This window comes from Gorilla gorilla, chromosome 3, assembly GCF_029281585.2.
Source record: "Gorilla gorilla gorilla isolate KB3781 chromosome 3, NHGRI_mGorGor1-v2.1_pri, whole genome shotgun sequence".
Lineage (NCBI taxonomy): Eukaryota > Metazoa > Chordata > Mammalia > Primates > Hominidae > Gorilla > Gorilla gorilla.
Window position 1 is genome coordinate 96,153,809 of NC_073227.2, and position 25,138 is coordinate 96,178,946.

The following is a 25,138-nucleotide window of genomic DNA, read 5'->3' on the forward strand; positions in this document are numbered from 1 at the left end:
GAGCTCCTTCAGCATACTTAAAGTTCAGGAGAAAAGACACAAGAGAATGTAGGTGAGCAATTCTGAGATAGCTATTTTCCAAAATTGAACAAAAGACACAAATTTGAAATTTGGGGAGCACAACAAATCCCAAGCAGGCTTAAACAAAATTCAATATCTGGACATATTGTAGTTAAACCACGTGACACTGTTATCACTGTCACACACATCTGTGTGAAGAGACCACCAAATAGGCTTTATGTGAGCAATAAAGCTTTTTAATCACCTGGGTGCAGGTGGGCTGAGTCCAAAAAAGGAGTCAGCAAAGGGTGGTGGGATTATCATTAGTTCTCATAGGTTTGGGACAGGCGGTGGAGTTCGGAGCAATTTTTTGCGGGCAGGAAGTGGATCTTACAAAGTACATTCTCAAGGGCAGAGAGGATATTACAAAGTACCTTCTCAAGGGTGGGGAGGGTGTATCGTACAAAGTACATTCACAAGGGTGGGGAAATACCACAAAGTACATTATTGCAAGGGTTGGGAGGGTGTCTTGTCACAAAGTCAATTGATCAGTTAGGGTGGGGCAGGAACAAATCACAATGGTGAAATGTCATCAGTTAAGGCAGGAACTGGCTATTTTCTCTTCTTTTGTGGATCTTCAGTTGCTTCAGGCCATCTGGATGTATACGTGCAGGTCACAGGGGATATGATGGCTTAGCTTGGGCTCAGAGGCCTGACAATCACCTGATGGGTTCTTCTTGCTCACTGCACAGACAAAACCAATTCACTGAGATCATACTATTGCAGTAGAGAAAGAGTTCAATTAACAGTCCTAGCAGGAGCATGGGTGTTATTACTCAAATCAGTCTCTCCAAGAACTCAGAGGCTAGGGTTTTAATGGATAATTTGGTGAGCTGGGGGCTAAGGAAGGGGGTTGCTGATTGGGGATGAAATTACAGGGGTATGGAAAACAGTCTTTATGCACTGAGTATGCCCTTTGGGTGAGGGCCACAGGACTAGTTGACTCATGGTCACAGGTCCTGGTGGGGTCCAGTGGTTGCCAGAATGCAAAAGTCTGAAAAACATCTCAAAAGACCAATCTTAGGTGCTATAGTAGTGATGTTCTCCACAGGAACAATTGGGGAAGTCACAAATCTTTGACTTCTAGCCACATGACTCCTGAGCAGTAAGGGATTATAGAAACTACGCCTACATTTAGCAGAATTCGGGTTCTTCCCATAATCTTAATCTCATAGCCTTCCATTAGTTTTACAAAGGTGGCTTTACTCCCTAGCAGGGCAGAGGTTAGTCTGAGGGTGGGGTTATTATCATCCTTTCTTTAAAGTTAAACTCTAAACTAAATTCCTCCCACGATTAGCTTGGTCTGTGCCCAGGAATGAGCAAGTACAGCCAGCCCGTGAGGCTAGAAGGAAGATGGAGTCAGCCATGCTAGACTTCTCTCACTGTCATCATCTTTGCAAAGGCGGTTTCAACAAAAAGGACAAATATCTGAAAAGCAACTAGAGTGTTGGATTACTTGAATCATTTTCCTGAGGAACAGCCCTCAATGCCTTGGCTTTGCCTGGTTAAAATTAGGGTATTCCCCAAATTTCTGAAGATCATGGTATATTTTCAAGAAAACAAAAATGGAATAAGACTAATAAGTAGAAATTTAGCCTGGCCAGGCTGGGCACGGTGGCTCACGCCTGTAATCCCAGCACTTTGGGAGGCCAAGGAGGGCAGATCACGAGGTCAGGAGTTCGAGACCAGCCTGACCAACGTGGTGAAACCCTGTCTCTACTAAAAACACCAAAAATTAGCCGGGCATGGTGGTGCACGCCTGTAATCCCAGCTACTCAGGAGGCTGAGGCAGTAGAATCGCTTGAACCCGGGAGGCGGAGGTTGCAGTGAGCTGAGATCGTGCCATCGCACTCCAGCCTGGGCGACAGAGGGAGACTCTGTCTGAAAAACAAAAAAAAAAGAAATTTAGCCTGGCCAACATGGCAAAAGCCCATTTCTACTAAAAATACAGAATAAGCTGGGCATAGTGGCACATGCCGGTAATCTCAGCTACTCAGGAGGCTGAGGCACAAGAATCGCTTGAACCTTGGAGGCAGAGGTTGCAGTGGGCTGAGATTGCACCACTGCACTCCAGTTTGGGTGGTGGAACAAGACCCTGTCTCAAAAAAAAAAAAGACTAACGAGTAGAAGTTTCTAGTTTCAATGGCTGTGTGATGTGTGATACAGCTGGCATGAGTAAACTACTTCTCATATTTGATTTTTAAAAGGGCATTGGATGATGAAAATTAAACGGTATTTATACGACACTGTCCAAGAAGAAACATGAATATTCTGGGCCACTAGAGAGGTCTGCAGTATGTCAGGGGAGCGATGTTTTGTACCTGGATAACACTTCCTTCTAGACATTCTACTCACTATGCCAAAGGAAAAGTTAAGCCTGGGAACCGAGACACTCCAAAACTGCCTTCCTTTTGTTCCCAAACATAGCTGTAATTTCACACGGTTGCTTTATCTTATGTAAAATGTAGACTTACTGAGCACGAGACAAATGCATCATTGACTTTCCCTCCATTCCCTTGTTTTCATGTGCTAAATGTAGATTCACTGAGCACCAATAATAAAGCTCACAAGAATGTAACCATTTGCCTCACTGTCTACCCTCTTTTTATCCCCCGCTCCTGCTTGCTCTTTCCCCTTTAAATACCAAAGTTCCTCAAACCCTCTTTGGGAAAAGCACAGGACAGGTCCTCCTGTGACTGGTGTTTCTTTTTCCCGGGCACATCCTTAGCCTTGGCAAAATAACCCTCTCATGGACTGAGTGCTGCTTCAGGCACATTTTCGTTTACACTTTTAACCTTTTCTGACTTCATCCTCAAAGCCATTTCTTTCATGCACATGTGAAAAATCAAACTCTACCAAGCAGCTGTTCATTCCCTTGAATCCTGACACTTAAATAAAATCAAAACTAAGAGAGTTGCTTTCTCAGGACAGCCGTTCAGAACCATAAGACTTCGGAGGTAAAGAAAGCAGGGACAGCATAACGCTAAGTTTCTTGGAAATTTTTTTATTCTCCTTGCCAACATTTCTTTTGACATTTTATTACTTAATTATGTGACATTAAGAAATAATTTGGTTGCATATTATTTTCAAAAAGCAGTAAGAAAGTAGCTATTGAGAAAGAAGGAGGGCCATAGGTTTTTCAATAAAACGTTAGAAACATTATAAAAAACGAGACTCCCATTACATGGAAATACATGATCAAAGATCAGACTAACACACATTCAAACAGGCTTGGTTCGAAATAGAGTTCTCCATTTCTTTCAGATGAGCCTTTTTTCTTAGGCTCTTTCAGAAGCACTTCACAATGAACAGAGGTCTTGCCAGCTCATTTCATTAGTGGAGAAGCAAAAGTATGATGGCAGAATCATGAGAAGATGGAAATAAGGCCTGAGGATATGGCTTGATCTCTGAGACCAATTATCTTTGAGTTATTCAGGCCAGGATAGAAGCTTAGAGAGGATCGAGGCAAACCATGAAGGGAAGGGAATGCAGGACAATGCCCATTACTGGCTTTACCACAAACTCCAAATCTCTGGACCCACTTCGCAAGGTTGTAAAGTTAAATGAGGAAGGAGCCTGCATTGTTTGTAACATAATACAATACTTTCACTTTGTTTTATTTTTTAAGGTGCAGCTCTTCAAGAATTTCATTTTTTAAAAAATCATCTGTAAGGGAAGAAAAAAATGCATTTAATTCAAAGACTGATTTTTTTTTTTTTTTTAATGGAGTCTCACTCTGTTTCCCAGGCTGGAGTGCAGTGGTGTGATCTCAGCTCACTACAAACTCCACCTCCCGAGTTCAAGCGATTCTCCTACCTCAGCTCCTGAGTAGCCAGGATTTGGGGTACCCACCACCACACCTGGCTAACAGTTTTTTTGTAGTTTTAGTAGAGATGGGGTTTCACCATGTTGGCCAGGCTGGTCTTGAACTCCTGACCTCAAGTGATCTGCCTGCCTCTGCCTCTCAAAGTGCTGGGATTACAGTCATGAGCCATCACGCCCCGCCGAAGATTGGTTTTCATACAAACAATTCCAAATAGAATATCTAATGATGACAATCTGACACAAATGACCATGCCAGATGCTTGTCAGAAAATATTATATATGTATACATTTTCAGGATGTTACCACCCTCTGTAAGAAATACCAGCGCACACCCACCTCACCCCCTCTCCCCAAAACAGTAACAACAAACCTTTCACAGCACAGGTGAACTCGCTCTTCTGCTGACTTACTTTCTACTCGGGTTTCTGATCCTAGTCATGTACTTGTCTGGGCTACCGGCGCTCATTACCGTAGTATAAATTGTGAGGCTGAAAATTATGAGGAAATTTTATGTACACATCATTTTCTCTAATATGCCAGAAAGGGAAGAAAATGACCAAGTGCTTCCCTAACACTTGAGATCTGGGACAAGGCCCTTTATGCCAGAATATTTTAAATCTATGAATCAAGAGGTCAAAGTGCACTTTTCTCCTATTTTGACAACACTGTGGAAGGCCAAGTTGGAACTTAAAATTCTCAGGCTTAATTAGCCGGGTGTGGTGGTGCCTGAAATCCCAGCTACTAGGGAGGCTGAGGCAGGAGAATTGCTTGAACTTGGGAGGCGGAGGTCGCACTGAGCTGAGATTGTGCCACTGCACTCCAGCCTGGGCAACAGAGTGAGACTCTGTCTCATAAAAAATAAATAAATAAAATCTCAAGACTCCTCAGAGCTCTACCCCAAGGCAGTGGGGGAGACAAAGCCTTGGCCCTCACCCTGGCTCTGTCCTACCCCCAAGGGCCTTACTTGCACACATGTGACATCACCGCCTTCACATTCCCCAGCAAGCACCTGCCCCTGTGCTCTCCCTCGTGGCCATGCACCACCATCAGGAGAATACCACCCAGGGAAGAAAACACAAACCCTGGAAGTGGAGGTGGGGCTGTTCAGGCTGAGAATTACAGGGTCCTGGGTACTTGGGCAGACTCCAGGTGGGCAAATGCCCTTGGTCCAGCAGATTCCTTACACCATGGTTTGGGGGGGTGGTATCACAGCTAGAGGAATTCCAGAGGAGGGCCTCTAAAGCTCCAGGATCAAGGCACCTCCCCCGCCCCTCCACCTTGCCCAGATCTAAGGATGAAAAGTATAGTGTCATTGATTACACATTCCGTATAACAAGAGACCTAAACAACTTGAGCCCACATGCACACACATTTGTCTTGGAATCCAGTTGAGGTGCATGTGCAAAATATCGGAGCTGGGTTGTTCAGAAACAGGCAGAATTAGTAGCACTGGGTCCACAGCTAAATCATACACCCAGTTAAAGACAGCACTGTAAGCAAGTGCAGAGCTCGTCCAAGGGTAATGGAGGTTCCCTGAACAGGACCTTAATTGCTCGTTTACTTTAGTCATAGTTCTACTCTCCATTACTGTTTTAGTATTTTCTCCACTGATGAGCCGCAGCAGAGGATGGAGATGTATTGCAGGTGGGTGTAATTTTGCAGCATGGCACAAGGGGGCAGCATAGAGCTAACTGCCTTTGTTCAGACTACTTTTTTGTTGTTTTTCTTTTTCTTTTTTTCAGATACAGCTACACTTATTTCTATTAACCTAATACAACTGAACAGCCTCAGTTGAGGTTAATCATTACATGTAAAGGGGCTGAGAGTCAGAAGTCTGTGTTAATTCTGGCTCCATGGTGATTGTCACTTAAAAGCAGTTTCTCTTGAATTTTCAAGTATACAACAGAGAAAAACACTACTTGGTAAACTGTTTATAATTTCTAACAATTTTATTTTGACCAAACCATTTCAGAAACCATTTAAACATTCATAACTGTTAACTCAGTAATCCTACTTCTGGGAATTCAGCCAAGGGAAATAATCTGAAAGTAAGCAGGGGAGAGGCAAACGAATATGTTTATTTCAGAGTTTTAATAGAGGAAAATCTAACAACTGGAGAATGCTTAACTCAATTATAATACAGCCAACTGGCCACTGCCACCATGTAAAATTATGAGGGCTGTTCAAAGCAGAGAAAATGCTTTGTTTTATTAAAATAAATGTAACTATTTTATTATAATACTAATTTTTAAAAGATATATTCATCACTTTTTTTTTTTTTTTTTAAGACGGAGTCTCCCTCTGTTGCCCAGGCTGGAGTGCAATCTCAACTCACTGCAACCTCTGTCTCCCGGATTCGAGTGATTCTCCTGCCTCCACCTCCCAAGTAGCTGGGATTACAGGCATGCGCCATGATGCCTGGCTAATTTTTGTATTTTTAGTAGAGATGAGGTTTCACCATGTTGGCCAGGCTGGTCTCAAACTCCTGACCTCAAGTGATCCACCTGCCTCGGCTTCCCAAAGTACTAGGATTACAGGTGTGAGCCACCACGCCCAGCCAGATATATTCATCACTTCTATAATTACCTAAAAAAACTATAAGAACACAAAAGTAGTTTATTAACCCGCATTTAAAAAATGACTATTAAAAGGGCAACATTTTGCCCCGCTATGAAGGGTACAGTCAATAGTGCATTGGAGCTAGCTCCTACAGTCTGGTGAGGGCCAATTATTAAATATGCAGGAAGAGTATGAGCCAACTATAAGCCTGAAATCAGCCATGTGGGAGTATTCACACCATGGAAGTCAACAAATGCTACAAATTTGGGAATTTTTTCATTTGTCCCTTCCCACACAAAGAGCTGGTTTACTAGCAGACCACTGGGTACGCTTTGTTACCCAAATAGCTCATTTGTTTGAGTAGCAGAATACTGACTAATTAGTTTCCTTTTCTTTTTTTTTGAGACAGAGTCTCGCTCTGTTGCCCAGGCTAGACTGCCATGGCATGATCTCAGCTCACTTGCAGCCTCGACTTCCCAGGTTCAAGCGATTCTCCAGCCACTGCCTCCCAAGTAGCTGTGATAACAGGCGTGCACCATCATGCCTGGCTGATTTTTGTATTTTTAGTAGAGACGAGGTTTCACCATGTTGGCCAGGCTGGTCTCGAACTCCTGACCTCAAGTGATCCACCCGCCTTGGCCTCCCAAAGGGCTGGGATTACAGGCGTGAGCCACCGCACCTGGCCTGCTTTCACTTAAAAAAAAAAAAAAGAAAGAAAGAAAAAGAAATTAAAAAGTATGTGAGTAAAATCCTAGGCTATACACTAGAGAAACCATTGCTCACAGAATGCTGCTATCAAGGGTACAGGCTAAAAAAGAACATTAACTAAGTGAATTGTCAGTGGAACAAGGAACAGCTTCGGAGATAGTGGAAATTCCTCCGGAGGATAAAAGAAAACCAAAGGTATTCAGAATTTATTTCTAAGGAGCTCCTAACAGGTGAAGGCTGTCCACAGCTACCTGACTGAGTTAGGATGAACACCTCACTGCCAGAATATTTCAAATGTAGGAATCAAGAGGTCAGCCAGTCAAAGTGTTTTTCCTTCTAGTTTGACAACACTATGGAAGGCCAAGTTTGAATTTAAAATTCCCAGAGCTGGCCGGGCGCAGTGGCTCACGCCTGTAATCCCAGCACTTTGGGAGGCCGAGGCAGGCAGATCATGAGGTCGGGAGATCAAGGCCATCCTGGCTAAAACGGTGAAAACCTGTCCCTACTTAAAAAATACAAAAAATTAGCTGGGCATGGTGGCACGCGCCTGTAGTCCCAGCTACTTGGGAGGCTGAGGCAGGAGAATGGTGTGAACCCAGGAGGCGGAGCTTGCAGTGAGCCGAGATTGAGCCGCTGCACTCCAGCCTGGGTGACAGAGTGAGACTCTGGCTCAAGAAAAAAAAAAAAATTCCCAGAGCCTCCTTCAGGGTCACTCTATTCTTTTCACCTTTGGATTTCTTCACGGACTTCTCACCTGATTTATATTTGTTTATCACCACCACCCCCACCCCACCCATATTAGTCCCATGAGAGCAGAGACTTTGTTTTGCTCGCTGCTGTACCCACAGGAGTGCCCCCACAGGAGTGCCCCCACAGCCTGGTTACCGGAGCCCTCAGATCCTTGCTGAGCCAAACAGTACGTGAGTGAGTTCACTGTTCTGGAGTGATGTGTGAACAGACATGTTTAACAAGTCACTTACTTGTTATAAACTGGAACCACCGACAAAACCTGCATAGGAAAAAGTCATATTATAGAGAAGATTACATGGTAGAAGAAATACACATAGAATATCTATGGAGGGCCGGGTGCAGTGGCTCAGGCCTGTAATCCCAGCACTTTGGGAAGCCGACGTGGGAGGATTACTCAAGCCCAGGAGTTCAAGACCAGCCTGGGCAACATAGAGAGACCCTGTCTTTACTAAAAAAGAAAAAAAAAGAATGTCTGTAGAAAGAACATAACCACTCTTTAGTGTATCTTGAGGTGATATAGACTTTTTTTTTTGAGACAGTCTTGCTGTGTCACCCGGGCTAGAATGCAGTGGCATGATCTTGGTTCATTGCAACCTCCGCCTCCCAGGGTCAACCGATTCTCCTGCCTCAGCCTCCCAAGTAGCTGGGATTACAGGCACACACCACCAGGCCTGGCTAACTTATATATTTTTAGTAGAGACAGGGTTTCACCATGTTGGCCAGGCTGGTCTCGAAGTCCTGACCTCAAGTGATCCTCCTGCCTTGACCTCCCAAAGTGCTGGGATTATAGGTGTGAGCCACTGCATCCGGCCTGACTTTTTAATTCTTTCTCTTTTTTTCTTTTAAACAATGAACATGTATTACAACTATGCCTTTTTCTTTTTAATATAAAGAAAAACTTTGGTGAAGATGGACATTTTAACTTATATAAAAGCAAGTTGAGAAAATGGCATATACTTTTTTTTTTTTGAGACGGAGTCTTGCTCTGTCAGGCTGGAGTGCAGTGGCGTAATCTTGGATCACTGCAAGCTCTGCCTTCCAGGTACACGCCATTCTCCTGCCTCAGCCTCCGGAGTAGCTTGGACTACAGGCGTCTGCCACTGCGCCTGGCTAATTTTTTGTATTTTTAGTAGAGATGGGGTTTCACTGTGTTAGCCAGGATGGTCTCGATCTCCTGACCTCGTGATCTGCCTGCCTAGGCCTCCCAAAGTGCTGGGATTACAGGTGTGAGCCACCACTTTTAATAAATGATTTCAACCAAATAAAACTTTTACCCTAACGTTTTCATCTACCAGAAGATTTCACGGAGTTTTTCATATTCACTATTAACAAAACACCAAACATCCTAGGTATGCAGGACACTGTGACACAAGTTACCTGGAAAAGTGCCTCCAGGCTGAGGTTTGCTTGTCCCGTAGCATTAAGGGCCTTGATGGCAGATGTTCTGTAAGGACAAAGGTCGAAGGTCACTTGGTATTTCAACAAGCGCTGAAGCCCATCAGCTGTCATTTTTGGGAGGCAGAATGCAAACTCTAGTCTCATTATCTCCCTTTCTCCAAAACAGATTCTGGCCCCAAGCCTGTTTCCTGCTGAGGCCCAGCCCACCACAGTGGAATTCATCCAGCAGCTGGGACGGTTGGCACCATCTGCTCCAGAAAGCTGGGATGATGAAAATGTGTGGCTGCAGAACTGAACAGTGGCCAAACTTGTGGGGTAGTAAAGCCAAGGCAACGTATATAGCTACCTGCACTTTGGAACTGTGCTGACTTATAATTATAGAATGTTTACAACTTGAAGGGACAATAAAAACCCTTGACTGGTTTATTTATTATTTAAATAAGGGAAATAATTTCCTTCTAAAAATATCTTGCCTAGAAGACCATGAACCTGGCCCTTTGCTTTCATTTTACAGACTGGTAAACAGAGGCCCGAGAGCCACCCAGTGAGTCACTAGCAGAGCTGGTGGTGGGCTCTAGGGCTCCTGACCCTGACAGCCTCCCAACACCCGCCCAGCTGCTGAGAGGCTCTGCCCATTGCTCTCCTCCACACAACACTCCCTTCCCGGCCAAGGCACTGGCAAAGGGGCTCAGGTACATTTTCTGGGAGAGAACAGCAACCCATAGGTCTTGCCAGTTCCTGTGACAGAATGGGCATATTCTCCTGACCACAAGAAAACACTGCAAACCAGAAAGCACGTAGCAGCCTACCTCCGGTCATCTTCCTTGGGTGCTGGCTTCCAGTGGTCGTAATTTGTCTCAACTCGGAACCACCTATAACAGAGCACATCATCTTGTCTTATCCAAGGCAATTTACGACATAGCAAAGGAGACATATGAACAAATTTAAAATACCCCTCATTTCACCAATTAAAAAAATGATTATTTGATACAAAATGACCAGAGCTTTCAATTCTACTTACGCTCCATTCAAAGGATCTAGAGGCCAAATGTCTGCTGGGCCATCTCTGCTCCTTGTGATGACCACCCCCTCCCGGGGTGACGTGCCACCAACAATGTAATAAACATCAGCAATAAGAGGAGTCTTGGCCAACTTGCTAACAGCTGCTTCGAAGTTTTCTGACTCATTCAGGGTCTGAACAAAAAGATGAACTTGCATGAGCAACCTCACCTGCAGTTGGGTCCACACCAGATGATGCAAAAATGATCCAAAGCACATTCTCCTGATATGTTATGTCATGACTATCACCTTGATCTGCTCTGACCTTATCCTCTTGTTATCAGGGTTCCTAAGATGGAAGAAATTTCAGCTTCAAAGGGGAGCCAGGAGCAGCAGGAAATTCTGACAGGAGGAGAGAACTGTTGACAAGCCCTAGGCCTGGCTCAGCAAACACGGGCTGTGTGCTCTCCAGGCAGATCGCCCTCACAAAGGACTTTTCGTGCTTCTTCATTCATTTATTATTTCAACAGGGTTTTCTTGAATATCTACTCTGTGCCAGGCACTGTGCTGGTGGGGGATAGAGCAGTGAATGAGTCGCCTGGTCCTATTCTCCCCAAGCCTCTGAGGAAGACAGAAAAGTCAACAACCAATGGTGACACAGTGTAATGAGAGTTCACATAGGAGAATAAGATGCTATGGACGTCACAGTAGGGGTCCCATCCTCACCAAGGGCAGTGGAGGAGGTACTGCTGGGAAGCATCGCATGAATTGAAGCTAAAGAGACAAACACAAGTGAGTGGTGAAAGTGGTGGTTGCAGGGTGAGGAGTGGCAGTGGGGAGGAGGGTTCTAGTTCGATGGACTAGACTGGCAAAGGCTTGGGGATGAAAGAGCATGTGCTACATTAGCGCCCTGAGCTTAATTGGTGTTCAGACACCCCGAGGGCCCATGAAGACTTCCAAAGGCCTGTGGCAAGGATACTTAAGGGGATCACTCCCCAAATCTTCAGATTCCATATGGGCTCCTTCCTAGAGCTGATCTGCTCAAGAATATCCTTCAGTGGAGGGCCTGCTCTTCCTGTCTCCACCTTCACAACCACTCTGCTGCCATGTTTTAAAGGAAGTAGACTGTATGCTCACCCATCCTGGATATTGCCAGGGCACATTGTCAAGGGTGGAGGTGGTGATAGGGTCAAACAAAAGAACAATTCAAGGTATTGGTGTCTGCAAAGGCTCCGTCATTCAGCACCATAAACCTTAACAGTAATAACTATAAGGCAAGAAAACTCTACAAAACCCGTGGCAGGGCTTTGTAGAGTTTTCCTGCCTTATACTTAGCTACTCAGGGAGGCTGAGGTGGGAGAATTGCTTGAACCCAGGAGGTGAAGGTTGCAGTGAGCCGAGATCATGCCACTGCACTCCAGCCTGGGTGACAGAGTGAGACCCTGTCTCAAAAAAAAAAAAAAAAAGAAATGATCTGTCCTAACTTGTTTGACTGTAGGTCATATGATCCCCTTTCCAGAGAGGATCCTGCCCTGTATCTGGAAGAAGGGAATGTATGGTCAGAGAGGCCAAGAAGAATCTAGACACACAGGCCTAGCTGGGTTTCCCCACTTCATCTATTAGCACTGGATCTACCTTTTTGTCCAATCATATTTCTACATGGCATTCCATACTTTGTTAAACCTAAGCATAAAAATGGACAATGTCCCCTGTATCTTTGGGTCTTCATTCTGAAGACTCCTATGTCATGTACATGTTAAATAAATTTGTATGCCTTTTCTCCAATTAATCTGCCTTTTGTGAGTTGACTTTTCAGTGAACCATCAGAGGGCAAAGAAGAAATTTTCCCTTGGCCTTTGCAGAGGTAATAGGAGTGATGAAATATTTGTTTGCTTATGTTGCCTATACCATCCCCCAACTACTATCAAATTCATTTTCTCTAACCTGTGACAGCAAAGCAAAAGAACATCCATAAAAAATACTGAAGGCACTGGTGACTTATTTTACCCAGGCGACAAAGTCAGGGAGTGCAAATGCCTCATCTATCTCAGGAAATGAAGGAAATGGGCAGTGACTGCTAATAGACATGGAGTTTCTTCCTTCTTCCTTTTTTTTGTTTTTAGTCTAGGTCCCAGAGTTTCTTTTGTTATTTCATTTATTTACTTCTTTTCAGACATGGGGTCTCAATGTTGTCTGTTGGACCTGAACTCCTGGGCAGAAGGGATCCTCCCGCCTCAGCCTCCTGAGTGTCTGGGACTGCAGGCGAGCACCATCACACCCAGCAGATTCGTCCTTACCAGAGAACATAGCAACCTCAGCATATGGATTTTTTTTCTTTCCTTATCAGATCAAGAACTTTCACCTTTTTGATACAGGAGATAGAAAGAAATTAGGCAGATAGTGAGGGTAAAAGAGTCCTTGGCAAGGCTTCCTTTCTAACAAAAAGTAGCCCAAGAAGTTATTCTTTTCTAACAAAGAGCAGCCTGAAAAATCGAGCTGCAAACATAGAAAAGCAAGCTGGAAGCTTGCACGGGTGAATGCCAGCAGCTGTGCCCACAGAAAAGGGCTACCTGGGAGCCAGGTATGTTCAAAACGGAGGCTCCATCTTCCCTTCTTTTTTCTTTTTTTTTTTTTTGAGATAGAGTCTTGCTGTGTCTCCCAGGCTGGAGTGCAGTGGTGTGATCTCGGCTCACTGCAACCTCTGCCTCCTGAATTCAAGCGATTCTCCTGCCTCAGCCACCCAAGGGGCTGGGATTACAGACACCCGCCACTACACCTGGCTAATTTTTGTATTTTTAGTAGAGATGGGGTTTCACCATGTTGGCCAGGCTGGTCTCAAACTCCTGACCTCCTCACTTCTCTGCCTCGGCCTCCCAAAGTGCAGGGATTACAGGTGTGAGCCACCGCGCCTGGCCCATCTTCCCTTTTCTTTGTCACCATGTGTACAGTAAAGAAGCAGGCAACGTGGCACCAGCCAGGTAGAGAATCCATCGGCATAATAAAAGATTAGGGTGGGGGCAGACAGCTTTTCATGCCCTATGCAAATGGTACACCTGGTCCAACCAATCTTTGCTGCCCCATGTAAATCAGATACCACCTCCTCAAGCTCATCTATAAAACCTCCTTCATTTCACCACAGAAGCAGCAACTCATTTTTTTGGGACTCCTCTTTGCTCTTCTCTTTCTTTCACCTGTTAAACTTCCACTCTTAACCTCACACGGGTGTGTCCGCATTCTAGTTTTCTGTGGCCCTGAGACAACAAATCTAAGGTATCACCCCAGACAAATGAGGCTGTTTCATTTTCACTTAAAGGAAACACCTTACAGCTTCTTTTTGTCATACCCAAGTTGCTGGCATCTCTATTCTTGCACTTTGTGGCAAATTATTAAGTACGATAAGCGTTCCCTGAACACAAGCACTGAGATGCGTAACAGTCTGATAATTGAGACAGTTACTAGGTGACTGATTTCATCCCACTATTCAGAATATTGTGCAATTTAAAACCGATGAATTATTTCTGGAATTTTCCATTTCATATTTCTGGACCACAGTTGACTGTGGGTAACAGAAACCAAGAATAAGGGGAGACTACTGTAGATGTGGCCTGGAACCCAGCACATTTTAATAGGTTCTTGTAGAGCAGATGTTCCTTTTGTTGTGTGCACAGCTGCCTTCTAATGTGTTTGCTTTGCTAGTTTGGATATTTGCAAATGGAGATTTTAAAAGGAGAGTACATCTGTCTCTGTAGAAGAGCATAATATTATCTCCTATCTCAATCAGCTATTGTGGAAAACTCTAGCCTATGACAAAGATTCTCTCCTTAACCAAACTCTAGCCAGGCTCCTCTGAGACCTCTTCTCTATTAGACCTTGACCCTGGCTTATAAAGACTCGAACAAATACTAATAGTTTCTAACAGCTCAAAGCCACGTTTCTCAGATGACTAGTTCCCCTTAAAGTGCCTGTCTGAGAAAACTCCAGGCTGTCAAAAGAATTTGCCATTTGTTCCAACCAATACCTGAAGTTAGGGCCCCTGTCTCCCTGTCTCTGTAGGAGGGTAGGAGCATAACTTTATTTTTTTTTTTTTTTTGAGACGGAGTTTTGCTCTTATTGATCAGGCTGGAGTTCAGTGGCACCATCTCGGCTCAATGCAAGCTCCGCCTCCCAGGTTCACACCATTCTCCTACCTCAGCCTCCCGCTCCGCCTCCCGGGTTCACGCCATTCTCCTGCCTTAGCCTCCCGAGTAGCTGGGATTACAGGCACGTGCCACCACACCCAGCTAATTTTTTGTATTTTAAGTAGAGACGGGGTTTCACTGTGTTAGCCACGATGGTCTCAATCTCCTGACCTCGAGATCCACCCTCCTTGGCTTCCGAAAGTGCTGGGATTACAGGCGTGAGCCACTGCGCCCTGCCTGGAGCATAACTTCTAAGTTCCAGTTCGCAAACTCAAATTGGTTTCACATGAACGGATCCCGCCTTTCCACTTTTCACTTCTCTGACTATCCTAAGCTCCTGTTCCCTCACCTTTTAAAATACCCATCACCTCTGCACAAACCGAAGTTGAGCTCAGTTCACACTGGACTCTTCCTTACTCCAATAGCATATACTGATTACAATCTGTCCTTACCACTTTAACTAGTGTCTGGCTTTATCTTTGACATTTATCAAAAAGATTTATATGCACTTTGCAGACATTTAGATGCTTATTCTTTTAAGGAGCTCCTTACATTAAAAGCAACATTGTTAAATGACACAGAACAGTTTAGAAGGTGGAGGTGGAGTTAAGGAGGGCTCCACATTAAATATACTCACAGCGCGGATCAGCCAGCTGACGGGAATGTGTCTCCGAAACAGGGCAGCGATAGCATTCTCCCACCACCAGCCTTTATCTGCCAAGTTGAGTATATATGTTATATATGTGTGTGTATATATGTACACACATGAAACACATATGTTATTTTAGCAAGGAAATATAGAGAGATATTCACTCAAGTTTTGAAAGCAGAATCTTTTGTACCAGGATACAATGATAATTATGTCAAAGGAAATAATTCTATTAATTATGCCAGGCAAAATAAAATTATGTAGCCATCAAGGGAAGTGTCTTAATAAATATTAGGAAGAACATAGAGAACTTGAATCTTCCACACCTGTGATTTGTGCTCACATTTTAAAAAAATACAAATTTGCAATCATTTCCCAAAATTACTTTTGGACAACTTTTAAAAGTCTGTTAGGGGATTCATTGCCAAACAAAAGTTTTCATTCAAGGCTAAGTAATGGCAATACAAGAAAAAAATGGACAAATTGAATTTCACAAAAATTTTTAAAATTCTGCACATTAAAAGACAGTATTAGCCAGGCGCGGTGACTCACGCCTGTAATCCCAGCACTTTGGGAGGCCGAGGTGGGCAGATCCCCTGAGGTCAGGAGTTCGACACTAGCCTCGCCAACATGGTGAAACCCTGTCTCTATTAAAAATATAAAAATTAGCTGAGCGTGGTGGCAGGCACCTGTAATCCCAGCTACTTGGGAGGCTGAGGGAGGAGAATTGCTTGAACCTGGGAGGCGGAGGTTGCAGTGAGCCAAGATCAGGCCACTGCACTCCAGCCTGGGTGACAGAGCGAGACTCTGTCTCAAAAAAAAAAAAAAAAAAAAAAGATGGTATCAACAGAGTAAAAGGCAATTCACAGATTGAGAGAAAATATTTGCATTAATAAGAGATTAATATCCAGAGTATTTAGAGAACTCCTAAAACTCAACAACAACAAAACAAACATTCCAATTTAAAAATGGGCAAAGGGCCAGATGTGCTGGCTCAAGCCTGTAATCCCAACACTTTGGGAGGCCCAGGTGGGAGGAGTGCTTGAGCCCAGGAGTTTTAGACCAGCCTGGGGAAAATAGTGAAACCCCAACTCTACAAAAAATTTAAAAACTACCAGGCATGGTGGCACATGCCTGTAGTCCCAGCTTCTGGGGAGGCTGAGGCAAGAGGATTGCTTGAGTGCTGTTGGTCAAGGCTGCAGCGAGCTGTGATTGAGTCACTGCACTCCAGCCTGAGTGACAGAGTGAGACTCTGTCTCAAAACAAAACAAAAAAATGGGCAAAGGACCTGAATAGACATTTCTCCAAAGAAGATATACAAATGGCCAGTAAGCACATGAAAAGATATTCCATATCATTAATCATTAGAGAAATGCAAATCAAAACTACAATGAGATGCCACCTCACACCCATTAAGATGGCTACTATTGGCCAGGTATAGTGGCTCATGCCTGTAATCCCAGCACTTTGGGAGACCAAAGTGGGTGGATCACTTGTGCCCAGGAGTTTTAGACCAGCCTGGGCAACATGGCAAAACCCTACCTCTACAAAAGTTACCCAGGCATGATGGCACATGCCTGTAGTCCCAGCTACTCAGAAGGCTGAGGTAGGAGGATAACTTGAGCCTAGGAGATTGAGGCTGCAGTGAGCCAAGATCCCGCCACTGTACTCCAGCCTGGGCAATAGAGAAAGACTCTGTCTTAAGAAAACAGAAAGAAGAGAAAAAGAAAAAAAACAGGCCTTGTGCAGTGGCTCACTCCTGTAATCCCAGCACTTTGGGAAGAAGCCGAGGCAGGAGGACTGCGTGAGCTCAGGAGTTTGAGACCAGCCTGGGTAATATAGTGAGACCTTGTTTCTACTAAAAAAAAAAAAATTAAAAAAAAAATGTTTAATGCCCGCCCCCGCCAAAAAAAAAGCTAGAATTTGAATGTTTCTAATGTAAAGAAAAGACAAATATTTAGGGTAACATATCACAATTAGATTGTGCGCACATGATCGTACATTTATGAATGTGTGATTTGAGACAGAAAGACTCTGTCTCAAAACAAACAAAAAAAAATGGGCAAAGGACTTGAATAGATATTTCTCCAAAGAAGATATACAAATGGCCAGTAAGCACATGAAAAGATACTCCATATCATTAATCATTAAGAGAAATAAAAATGTGATTTGCATTTCTCTGATGTGATTATATGAATGTAACACATTATCACATGTGCTCCCAAAATATGCACATGTCATGTGTAACAATAACAAAATTAATTTTTAAAAACCCACTCTAGCAATTTTGAAATACATAATACATGATTGTTAACTGTACTCACCTTGCTGTGTGGATCACCAGACCTTATTCCTCCTGTCTAATTGAAACTTTGTACCCTTTGACCATTTCCCTTTTTCCTCAGTGCATAGCAACCACCATTCTACTCTCTGCTTCTATGAGTTCAAACTTGGAGATTCCACATATAAGTGAAATCACGCAATATCTGTCACAGTAGGTTTTAAGCAGGGGAACAACCTGACCATTCTAGTTGCTGGGTAGGGAAAGAATTATAAGAAAGTAAAAATAGTAGCAAGGAGATCAGGTGGACTGATCAGGCAGTACAGGTGTGATGGGGGCTAGCTCAGCAGTGGAGGTAGAGAGAATGGACAGGTACAGTCTAGTTCTGCTGTCAGAGCTGATAAGACTTAGGGAGTGAGGGGTCAGTGATGATTTCTGGTAGCAATTGGTTGGGTAGAGGTGCCATTTTCTGAGACATGGGAAACGAGGAGAGGGACAGATTTGAGTAGAGGCAGAGTTGGGTAGAAAATAGGGAAAAGAAAAAAGGAAGAGATCTGCTTAGGCATGTTAAGTGTAAGATGCCTAGTAGACATCAGAGTGGAGATGCTGAGAAGATGGCTGGATGCTCCAGTCTAGGACTCAGAGGAGGCCAGGCCTGGAGATGCAACAACAACAAAAACACTTCTGTGGCCCTTGCTCTGTGCCAGGGACTGCTGTATTTCATATTCGTTAATTCATTTCATCCTCATAGCAGCTATTATCATCCCTGCTTTTTTTTTTTTTCTTTTTTTTGAGATGGAGTCCATGCTGGAGTGCAGTGGCGTGATCTCGGCTCACTGCAAGCTCCACCTCCCGGGTTCACACCATTCTCCTGCCTCAGCCTCACGCCTAGCTGGGACTACAGGCACCCGCCACCACGCCCGGCTAAATTTGTATTTTTTTTTAGTAGAGACGGGGTTTCGCCGTGTTAGCCAGGATGGTCTTGATCTCCTGACCTCGTGATCCACCCGCCTCGGCCTCCCAAAGTGCTGGGATTACAGGCGTGAGCCACCGCGCCCGGCCCATCCCTGCTTTCGAGGTGAGGAAACTGAAGCACCGACAGGTTAAACTCCTTTATCGTGGTCACCCAGCTACAGCAATAAGATTTAAACCCAGGCAGGCTGGCCCTGGAGTCTTGAGGTGTTACCCACCAGGTGTTTTGTTAAGCCTCCCCATGCCCTGTGGCATTCATTAGTCCTCCTCATATCTTTATCCTTTCCTAGGGTGGCTTTGAGGCATTGCTGGCAACCCCCATAATGTCCAGAGACTTAATATCACAGCTCATTGCAGCCTGTAACTCCTGGGCCCAAGCCATCCTCCCATTTCAGCCTCCCACGTAGCTGGGACTACAGGCAGGTGCCACCATGCCTGGCTAAAAGCAGTTTGACAGTATTTCATTAAATGCATATGTTGTAGACTAACTTGGTTATTTTTAACTGCTCATACCTTAGATTCTACTAATCAAGTTTGGTAAACAACTTGAGTTGCAAAATGAAAGCCAGTCATTTTTAATAAATATACATGTAATTATAGGCATTCTATTAAAAACCTTAGTAATTGTCATGCTGTGGTTTGGGTACCACTGGTTGAGAACCAGTACTATACACAGGTGACATATGAGAAAATGTGGAAGAAATACATTAGGATAAAGAACTGCTTACTGTGGACACTGATATATACTCAGTCACCATCTTCCTGGTAAAGCCTTATGTAAAAAGATAAGAATAAACAATAACACTGGCCGGGCATGTTGGTTCACGCCTGTAATCCCAGCACTTTGGGAGGCCGAGGTGAGTGGATCACCTGAGGTTTGGAGTTCGAGACCAGCCTGGCCAACATGGTGAAAACCCACCTCTACCAAAAATACAAAAATTAGCCGGGTGTGGTGGCACCTCCTGTAATCCCAGCTACTCAGGAAGCTGAGGCATGAGAATCGGCTGAGCCCGGGAGGCAGAGGTTGCAGTAAGCTGAGATCGCCCACTGCACTCTAGCCTGGGCAACAGGGCGAGACTGTCTCAAAAAAACAAAACCAAACAAACAAAACAAAACAAAAACCCCAAAAAAACAACACCATGAAGTCAATCAGGGTTCATCAGACGAGCAACACTAAACTTCAAGATACTCCTTGTATATATCCTTCTCCTTGATTCAGCTGCACGCTGAGGACAGACACAGAGCTCACTTATTTCTAGATTTCCCACATACTGTGGAAGTAAATGGTGTTCCCCTGAGATCTGGGGAATGGCAGTGGGGATGTCAATGAACAGAGCAATTGGGTCAGGACCCAGGAGAGCAACCTGAGAACTTCCTCTCCCACTACTAGCTGTCATTTCATCTCACAGCCTATTTCTTTCTCTGCCTAACGAATGGAGTTAAAAATAACAGCCCTGCCTAACAGGACTGTTGTGAGGGTCTAAGAAGAAGACATGTGAGGATGTACATGGTAAACCAGAAAGTGGTTTACAAATGTTGCTTGTATAACAGCATCATATATCCCCTAGATTATCACAGTAGTTTCCAAATGGTCTTCTGCTTCCATCTTAACCTAACACAACCCAATCTCTACAGAGCAGCAAAAGTAATAATTAAAAATATAAATCACATCTGTTCACTCCCTGGTCTACAATCCCCCTACAGCTTCCATTATGCTTAAAAACCAAACTCTTCATTGTGGCCCTGCACCATGGCCTCAGCCTCTTCTTCACTTCTAATGTCACTACCCACTTACTCCCATGCCATAACCACACTGACTTTCTTTGGCCTCTGAAATCCACCAAGCTTATTATTACTACCTACGGCCTTCATCCTTGCAGTAAGACCACCAGAAATGGTCTTCCCCTGGCTTCTGCAGAACTAGCTCCTGGATCACATGGGTCAGGCCTTCTCTGACCCTCTGACCTGTACTAACCACCCCACCTCCTCCTTCACTCTCTATCACAGCTTCCTATTTTGCTTTCTTTGCAGCACTTATTGCTACCTGAAATCTTCATTGCTTCCACGCATACTGTCCACTTTCTCCCCCTAGGATGGAAGTCCCTGCCACATAGTGGGTGTTCTGTATATTCTGTTGGGCGAGTGAAGGAAGTGCTTGGATAGAACTGAACAATAATGTAGCTAAAATTACACAGGGGTTTGTTTTGATTACCTCGTTCATCACCAGAAACTGTAAACTTGTGTGGGCTCTGGCCAGTCCATAATCCTACATAGCCAATAAAAGTAGTTCCTGTGAATGCAATCTGAAATCAAGAGATAACATGGATCATTTCACCATTCCAATCAAATACACTGAAATCACCTGTTCTGCCCCACAATTTTCTGGATTTTTTTTCTTATAAATTCCAACATAATAGAATAAAACTGTGAAATAGTCTTCTAAGACAGAGGTTCTTAACCTTAACCTGGGGTGGGTGGGGGCGTGGTCCATAGATAGATTTTAGTAGATTTGTGACCTTGTATGGGAAAAAAAAAGATGCATCTTTATTTTCACTAACCTCTAACTGAAATTTAACTCCTTCTATAATGAATGCATGCAACAAATCACACAATCATAGTGGTGCCTATAATTTTGCCACTAGTAGAAATCACAGATATTTTCACATACACAATGTTGGCTGCAGATATTTTGAAACACTATCCATAATTTACTACTTTGAAATCATGGTAGTTATTAGACCCCCTGCTAATCCTTACTATTTAATGTGTTAAGAAAAAGTATAACATTGAAATGGCTGTTTTCAACACAACTGATTTTTTTTGTAATCCTACATATTTTATTTTATGTATTTATAAAACAGTATTCACCAAAGGGGTGCACGAAGCAGGTTAAGAAGCCCCATCCTAGAAGTAGCAAGTGGAGTCTTACTTTAAAACTTGTTTTGAAGCCAGGAGCAGTGGCTCACGCCTGTAATCCTAGCACTTTGGGAGGCCAAGGTGGGCAGAACACCTGAGGTCGGGAGTTCAAGACCAGCCTGACCAACGTGGAGAAACCCGGATTCTACTAAAAATACAAAATTAGCCAGGCGTGGTGGCACATGCCTGTAATCCCAGCTACTAGGGAGGCTGAGGCAGGAGAATCACTTGAACCCGGGAGGCGGAGGTTGCGGTGAACCAAGATAGTGCCATCGCACTCCAGCCTGGGCAACAAGAGCGAAACTCTGTCTCAAAAATAAAATAAAATAAAATAAAACTTGTTTTGATTTGATTATAAGAGATGAATATCACATATTTTATAAGCTCTGTGAAGTTAGAAGATCAAAGTGGGACTGTTCACCAATAATAATCACATTTAAATTTTAAATATTTAAAAATCCTTTAACAAAGCTCTTTCATTTAATCCTCACAACTATCCCATGAATTATAGGCATCACTCCTACTTTAAATTAAGGTCACAAGCTCCAGTGATTGCAATATACCACTATGTAACCTGCAGGAGAAAAATCAAACTCTGTATGTCACCGAGGCTGGAGTGCAATGGTGCAATCATGACTCACTGCAGCCTCGACCTCCTGGGCTCAAGCAATCCTCCCACCTCAGTTTTCCAAGTAGCTGGGACCACAGGTGCATGCCACCAAACCTGACTGATATATAAATATATACATAATTTTTTTTTGCTTTTCCTAAAGACAGGGTCTCCCTATGTGGCCCAGGCTCGTCTCAAACTCCTGGGCTCAAGCAATCCTTCTGTCTTGGCTTCTCAAAGTGCTGGGATTACAGGTGTGAGCCACCACAGCTAGCCTTTATCAGTTATTTCTGATACCAAATTTTATTTTTCAAAGAAGTACTTTGGCAAGGCATGGTGGCTCACACCTGTAATCCCAGCACTTTGCGAGGCCAAGGCAGGCGGATCACTTGAGGCCAGGAATTTGAGACCAGCCTGGCCAACACGGTGAAACTCCATCTCTACCAAAAATACAAAAATTAGCTGGGTGTGGTGGCACGCACCTGTGGTCCCAGCTACTCGGGAGGCTAAGGCAGGAGAATCGCTTGAACCCAGGAGGTAGGGGTTGCCGTGAGCCAAGATTGCACCATTGCACTCCAGCCTGCGACAGAACAAGACTTTGTCTCAAAAAAAAAAAAAGTACTTAAAACAGTATCTGACTCATACTGTTCAATAAAAGTTAACTAATACCATTATGTTTTAAGAAATAGATAGTCCTAGATTGATATTTTCCTTAGAAAAATTAGGTCAGTAATGTTTTTCATTTAATTATTTATTTTTACCTTATCTGCTTGTAAAAATAATTTAAGGTGGCTGAATTACAAGGGAGAATGCAGTGTCCTTAGTTTTATAAATGACCTCAGCCCTCAGACTTACTGAGGACCTCCATGAATGTCTCATCTCCACGCATGGTGGTAAAGCAGAAATAAGTCTTCCTTACTACTCAAATGTAATTATATGGAAAATAAAAAGTAATTATATGGCCACCTCATTTGCATGACACCGTGATCGTCAGGGTCACTCTTGGAGGGCTGAGAAAATTGAAGTTATGAGATCAAAAGTCACATCGTAGTTTTCAATTACGATACATAATTATAAATAATTTTGAGATATAATTTGTAAGATATTTTATCTTGCAGCTCTGAAAATCTGTCTTTACTTCTGTTTGTACTTCCCAGTTGTTTCTGCCTAGTCAGTTAACATAAACAAACCCTTAGCAGGGAATTTTAAGTTACAGCCTGGTGCCTGGTGCGGTGGCTCAAACCTGTAATCCCAGCACTTTGGGAGGCCGAGGCGGGTGGATTATCTGAGCTCAGGAGTTCAAGACCAGCCAACATAGTGAAACCCCATCTCTGCTAAAAATACAAAAATTAGCCGGGTGTGGTGGCACCCTCCTATAGTCCCAGCTACTTGGGAGGCTGAGGCAGGAGAATTGCTTGAACCTGGGAGGCAGAGGTTGCAGTGAGCCGAGATCGCGCCACTGCACTCCAGCCTGGGTGATAGAGCGAGACTCTGTCTCAAAAACAAAAACAATAGTAGCAGTAGTAATAATAATAATAATAATTTACAGCCTAATTAAGGCTGTAAACAAAAACTATCAGTAGGCCTAACGCCTGGGTTCTGGCCCTACCTCTGCCATGTCTCTAGAGGCCTTGTGATTTGGGGCAAGCCAGTCTCTGTGAAGCTGGGCCCCCTCATCTAGAAAGTAAAGATTAAAATGTTGACTTATGCCTGCTTCACAGGGCTGCTGGGGGGATCGAATGAGGTCCTGTGTATGATAATACTTTTGTTGTTGTTGTTGAGATGGAGTCTCACTCTGTCACTGGGCTAGAGTGCAGTGGTGCGATCTCAGCTCACTGCAACCTCCGCCTCCCAGGTTCAAGCGATTCCCCTGCCTCAGCCTCCCAAGTAGCTGGGATTACAGACACCCACCCACACGCCCAGCTAATTTTGTTTTTTTTTTTTTGTAGTTTTAGTAGAGACGGGGTTTCACCACATTGGCCAGGCTGGTCTTGAACTCCTGACCTCGTGATTCGCCTGCCTCGGCCTCCCAAAGTGTTGGGATTACAGGCATGAGCCACAACGCCCAGCCAAAAATACTTTTAAGATTACAAACACTAGACAAGAATGAGAGATGAATTATTTTGTGGATAACCTGTTCTTAATTTCATAAAACAATTTCTTGGCCATGAGTTCTCCATAGAAAAGCAATACCCAAGTGTAAACTGTCTATATTCAGTAACAGTCACCTGAGTACTGAGAGTAAAACTACCTCTACAGACTATTTCTCTATAGATTATTTCATGGGAACTCCAGGAAAAACAAAAACAAATGAAGCAACAACTATTAGAGTGAGTTTCAGAGCAGCTGAAATAATTTATTTTCATTGCATTTATTCCTTTGTCTCTTTATAAGAGTATTAGCTCATTATAGAACAATGGAGAAAAAACATGAATAAATAATAAATAATATTATCCTTCATTCAGTAATAACTTAATATTTAGCAGATTTCCTTTGAGAATTTATTATGCATTTATATTATCGTTACCACTTAAAATCATTTTTAAAGTAATTCAGCTAGAAATCAAATTGTTAATAGTGGCGAAGTAAAGAAATGGGACTGGAAAGGAGAAACTTTTACTTTAAATATTTCTGTACTGTTTGAATTTTTTATGAAAAAAAGTGTTTGTAAAAGCAGATGACTGAGTAGTTAGTAAATGAGTTTTTAGTATTTGTGAATCAACCCCTAAATGCAAAGAACAAAGGGAATATAGTCCTTGTCCTTACAGCCAAAATCTGGCTTTTGCACTCTGTATTCTGTTTTACAGCAAAACATGCTTTGCGTACTCAATGAACATTGATTAATTCTGTCTCTCTAAAAGTTTACACAGTTGACAACAGCACACACTAGATTATAGTTTTAAAGGGACCATGCTATAAACAAAAAATCTAAGTATAATTTTTTAAAGATCATACACAAGAAAGTGGTGTGGGTCAATCACACTTGCAGAATGAAGGACCATTTATTATTTGGCTACAACTTTACATAGACTACTTCATTTAACATTTATAACTATCGCAGTAAAGTAGTTATGAGCCTCCATGAGCTGTAGTCTGCAAAATTGGGGAATGAGTAATTTCTCAGGTTCACAAAGGAAGTACAGTAATTGATAGAATCAAGATTCAAACTTGTGACTGTCAGATCCCAAAGTTGGGTGTTTCTAGTTATTGCACTACCCAGCCTCTCCATATTC

General features: G+C 43.4%; 1 protein-coding gene across 7 annotated transcripts in view; it reads right to left on the bottom strand.

The window, feature by feature from the left end:
* Positions 1 to 235: 235 nt before the first annotated feature.
* The window catches only part of NAAA (N-acylethanolamine acid amidase), a 30,394-nt gene continuing 5,491 nt past the window's right edge, over positions 236 to 25,138 (bottom strand). Inside the window, exons 4-11 of one of the 7 annotated variants that reach the window (XM_063705322.1) lie at positions 20,592 to 20,682; positions 15,115 to 15,191; positions 10,322 to 10,494; positions 10,110 to 10,172; positions 9,280 to 9,346; positions 8,133 to 8,161; positions 4,256 to 4,373; positions 236 to 744 (exon numbers count right to left, since the gene is read on the bottom strand). In XM_063705322.1, coding sequence (XP_063561392.1) covers positions 4,292 to 4,373; positions 8,133 to 8,161; positions 9,280 to 9,346; positions 10,110 to 10,172; positions 10,322 to 10,494; positions 15,115 to 15,191; positions 20,592 to 20,682 — 582 coding nt within the window. In that variant the 3' untranslated portion in view covers positions 236 to 744; positions 4,256 to 4,291. Of the gene's footprint in view, positions 745 to 3,048; positions 7,138 to 8,132; positions 8,162 to 9,279; positions 9,347 to 10,109; positions 10,173 to 10,321; positions 10,495 to 15,114; positions 15,192 to 20,591; positions 20,683 to 25,138 lie in introns of those variants that run through there. The other 6 variants (XR_008678987.2, XM_055384519.2, XM_063705323.1 and 3 more) reach the window with 6 other exon arrangements.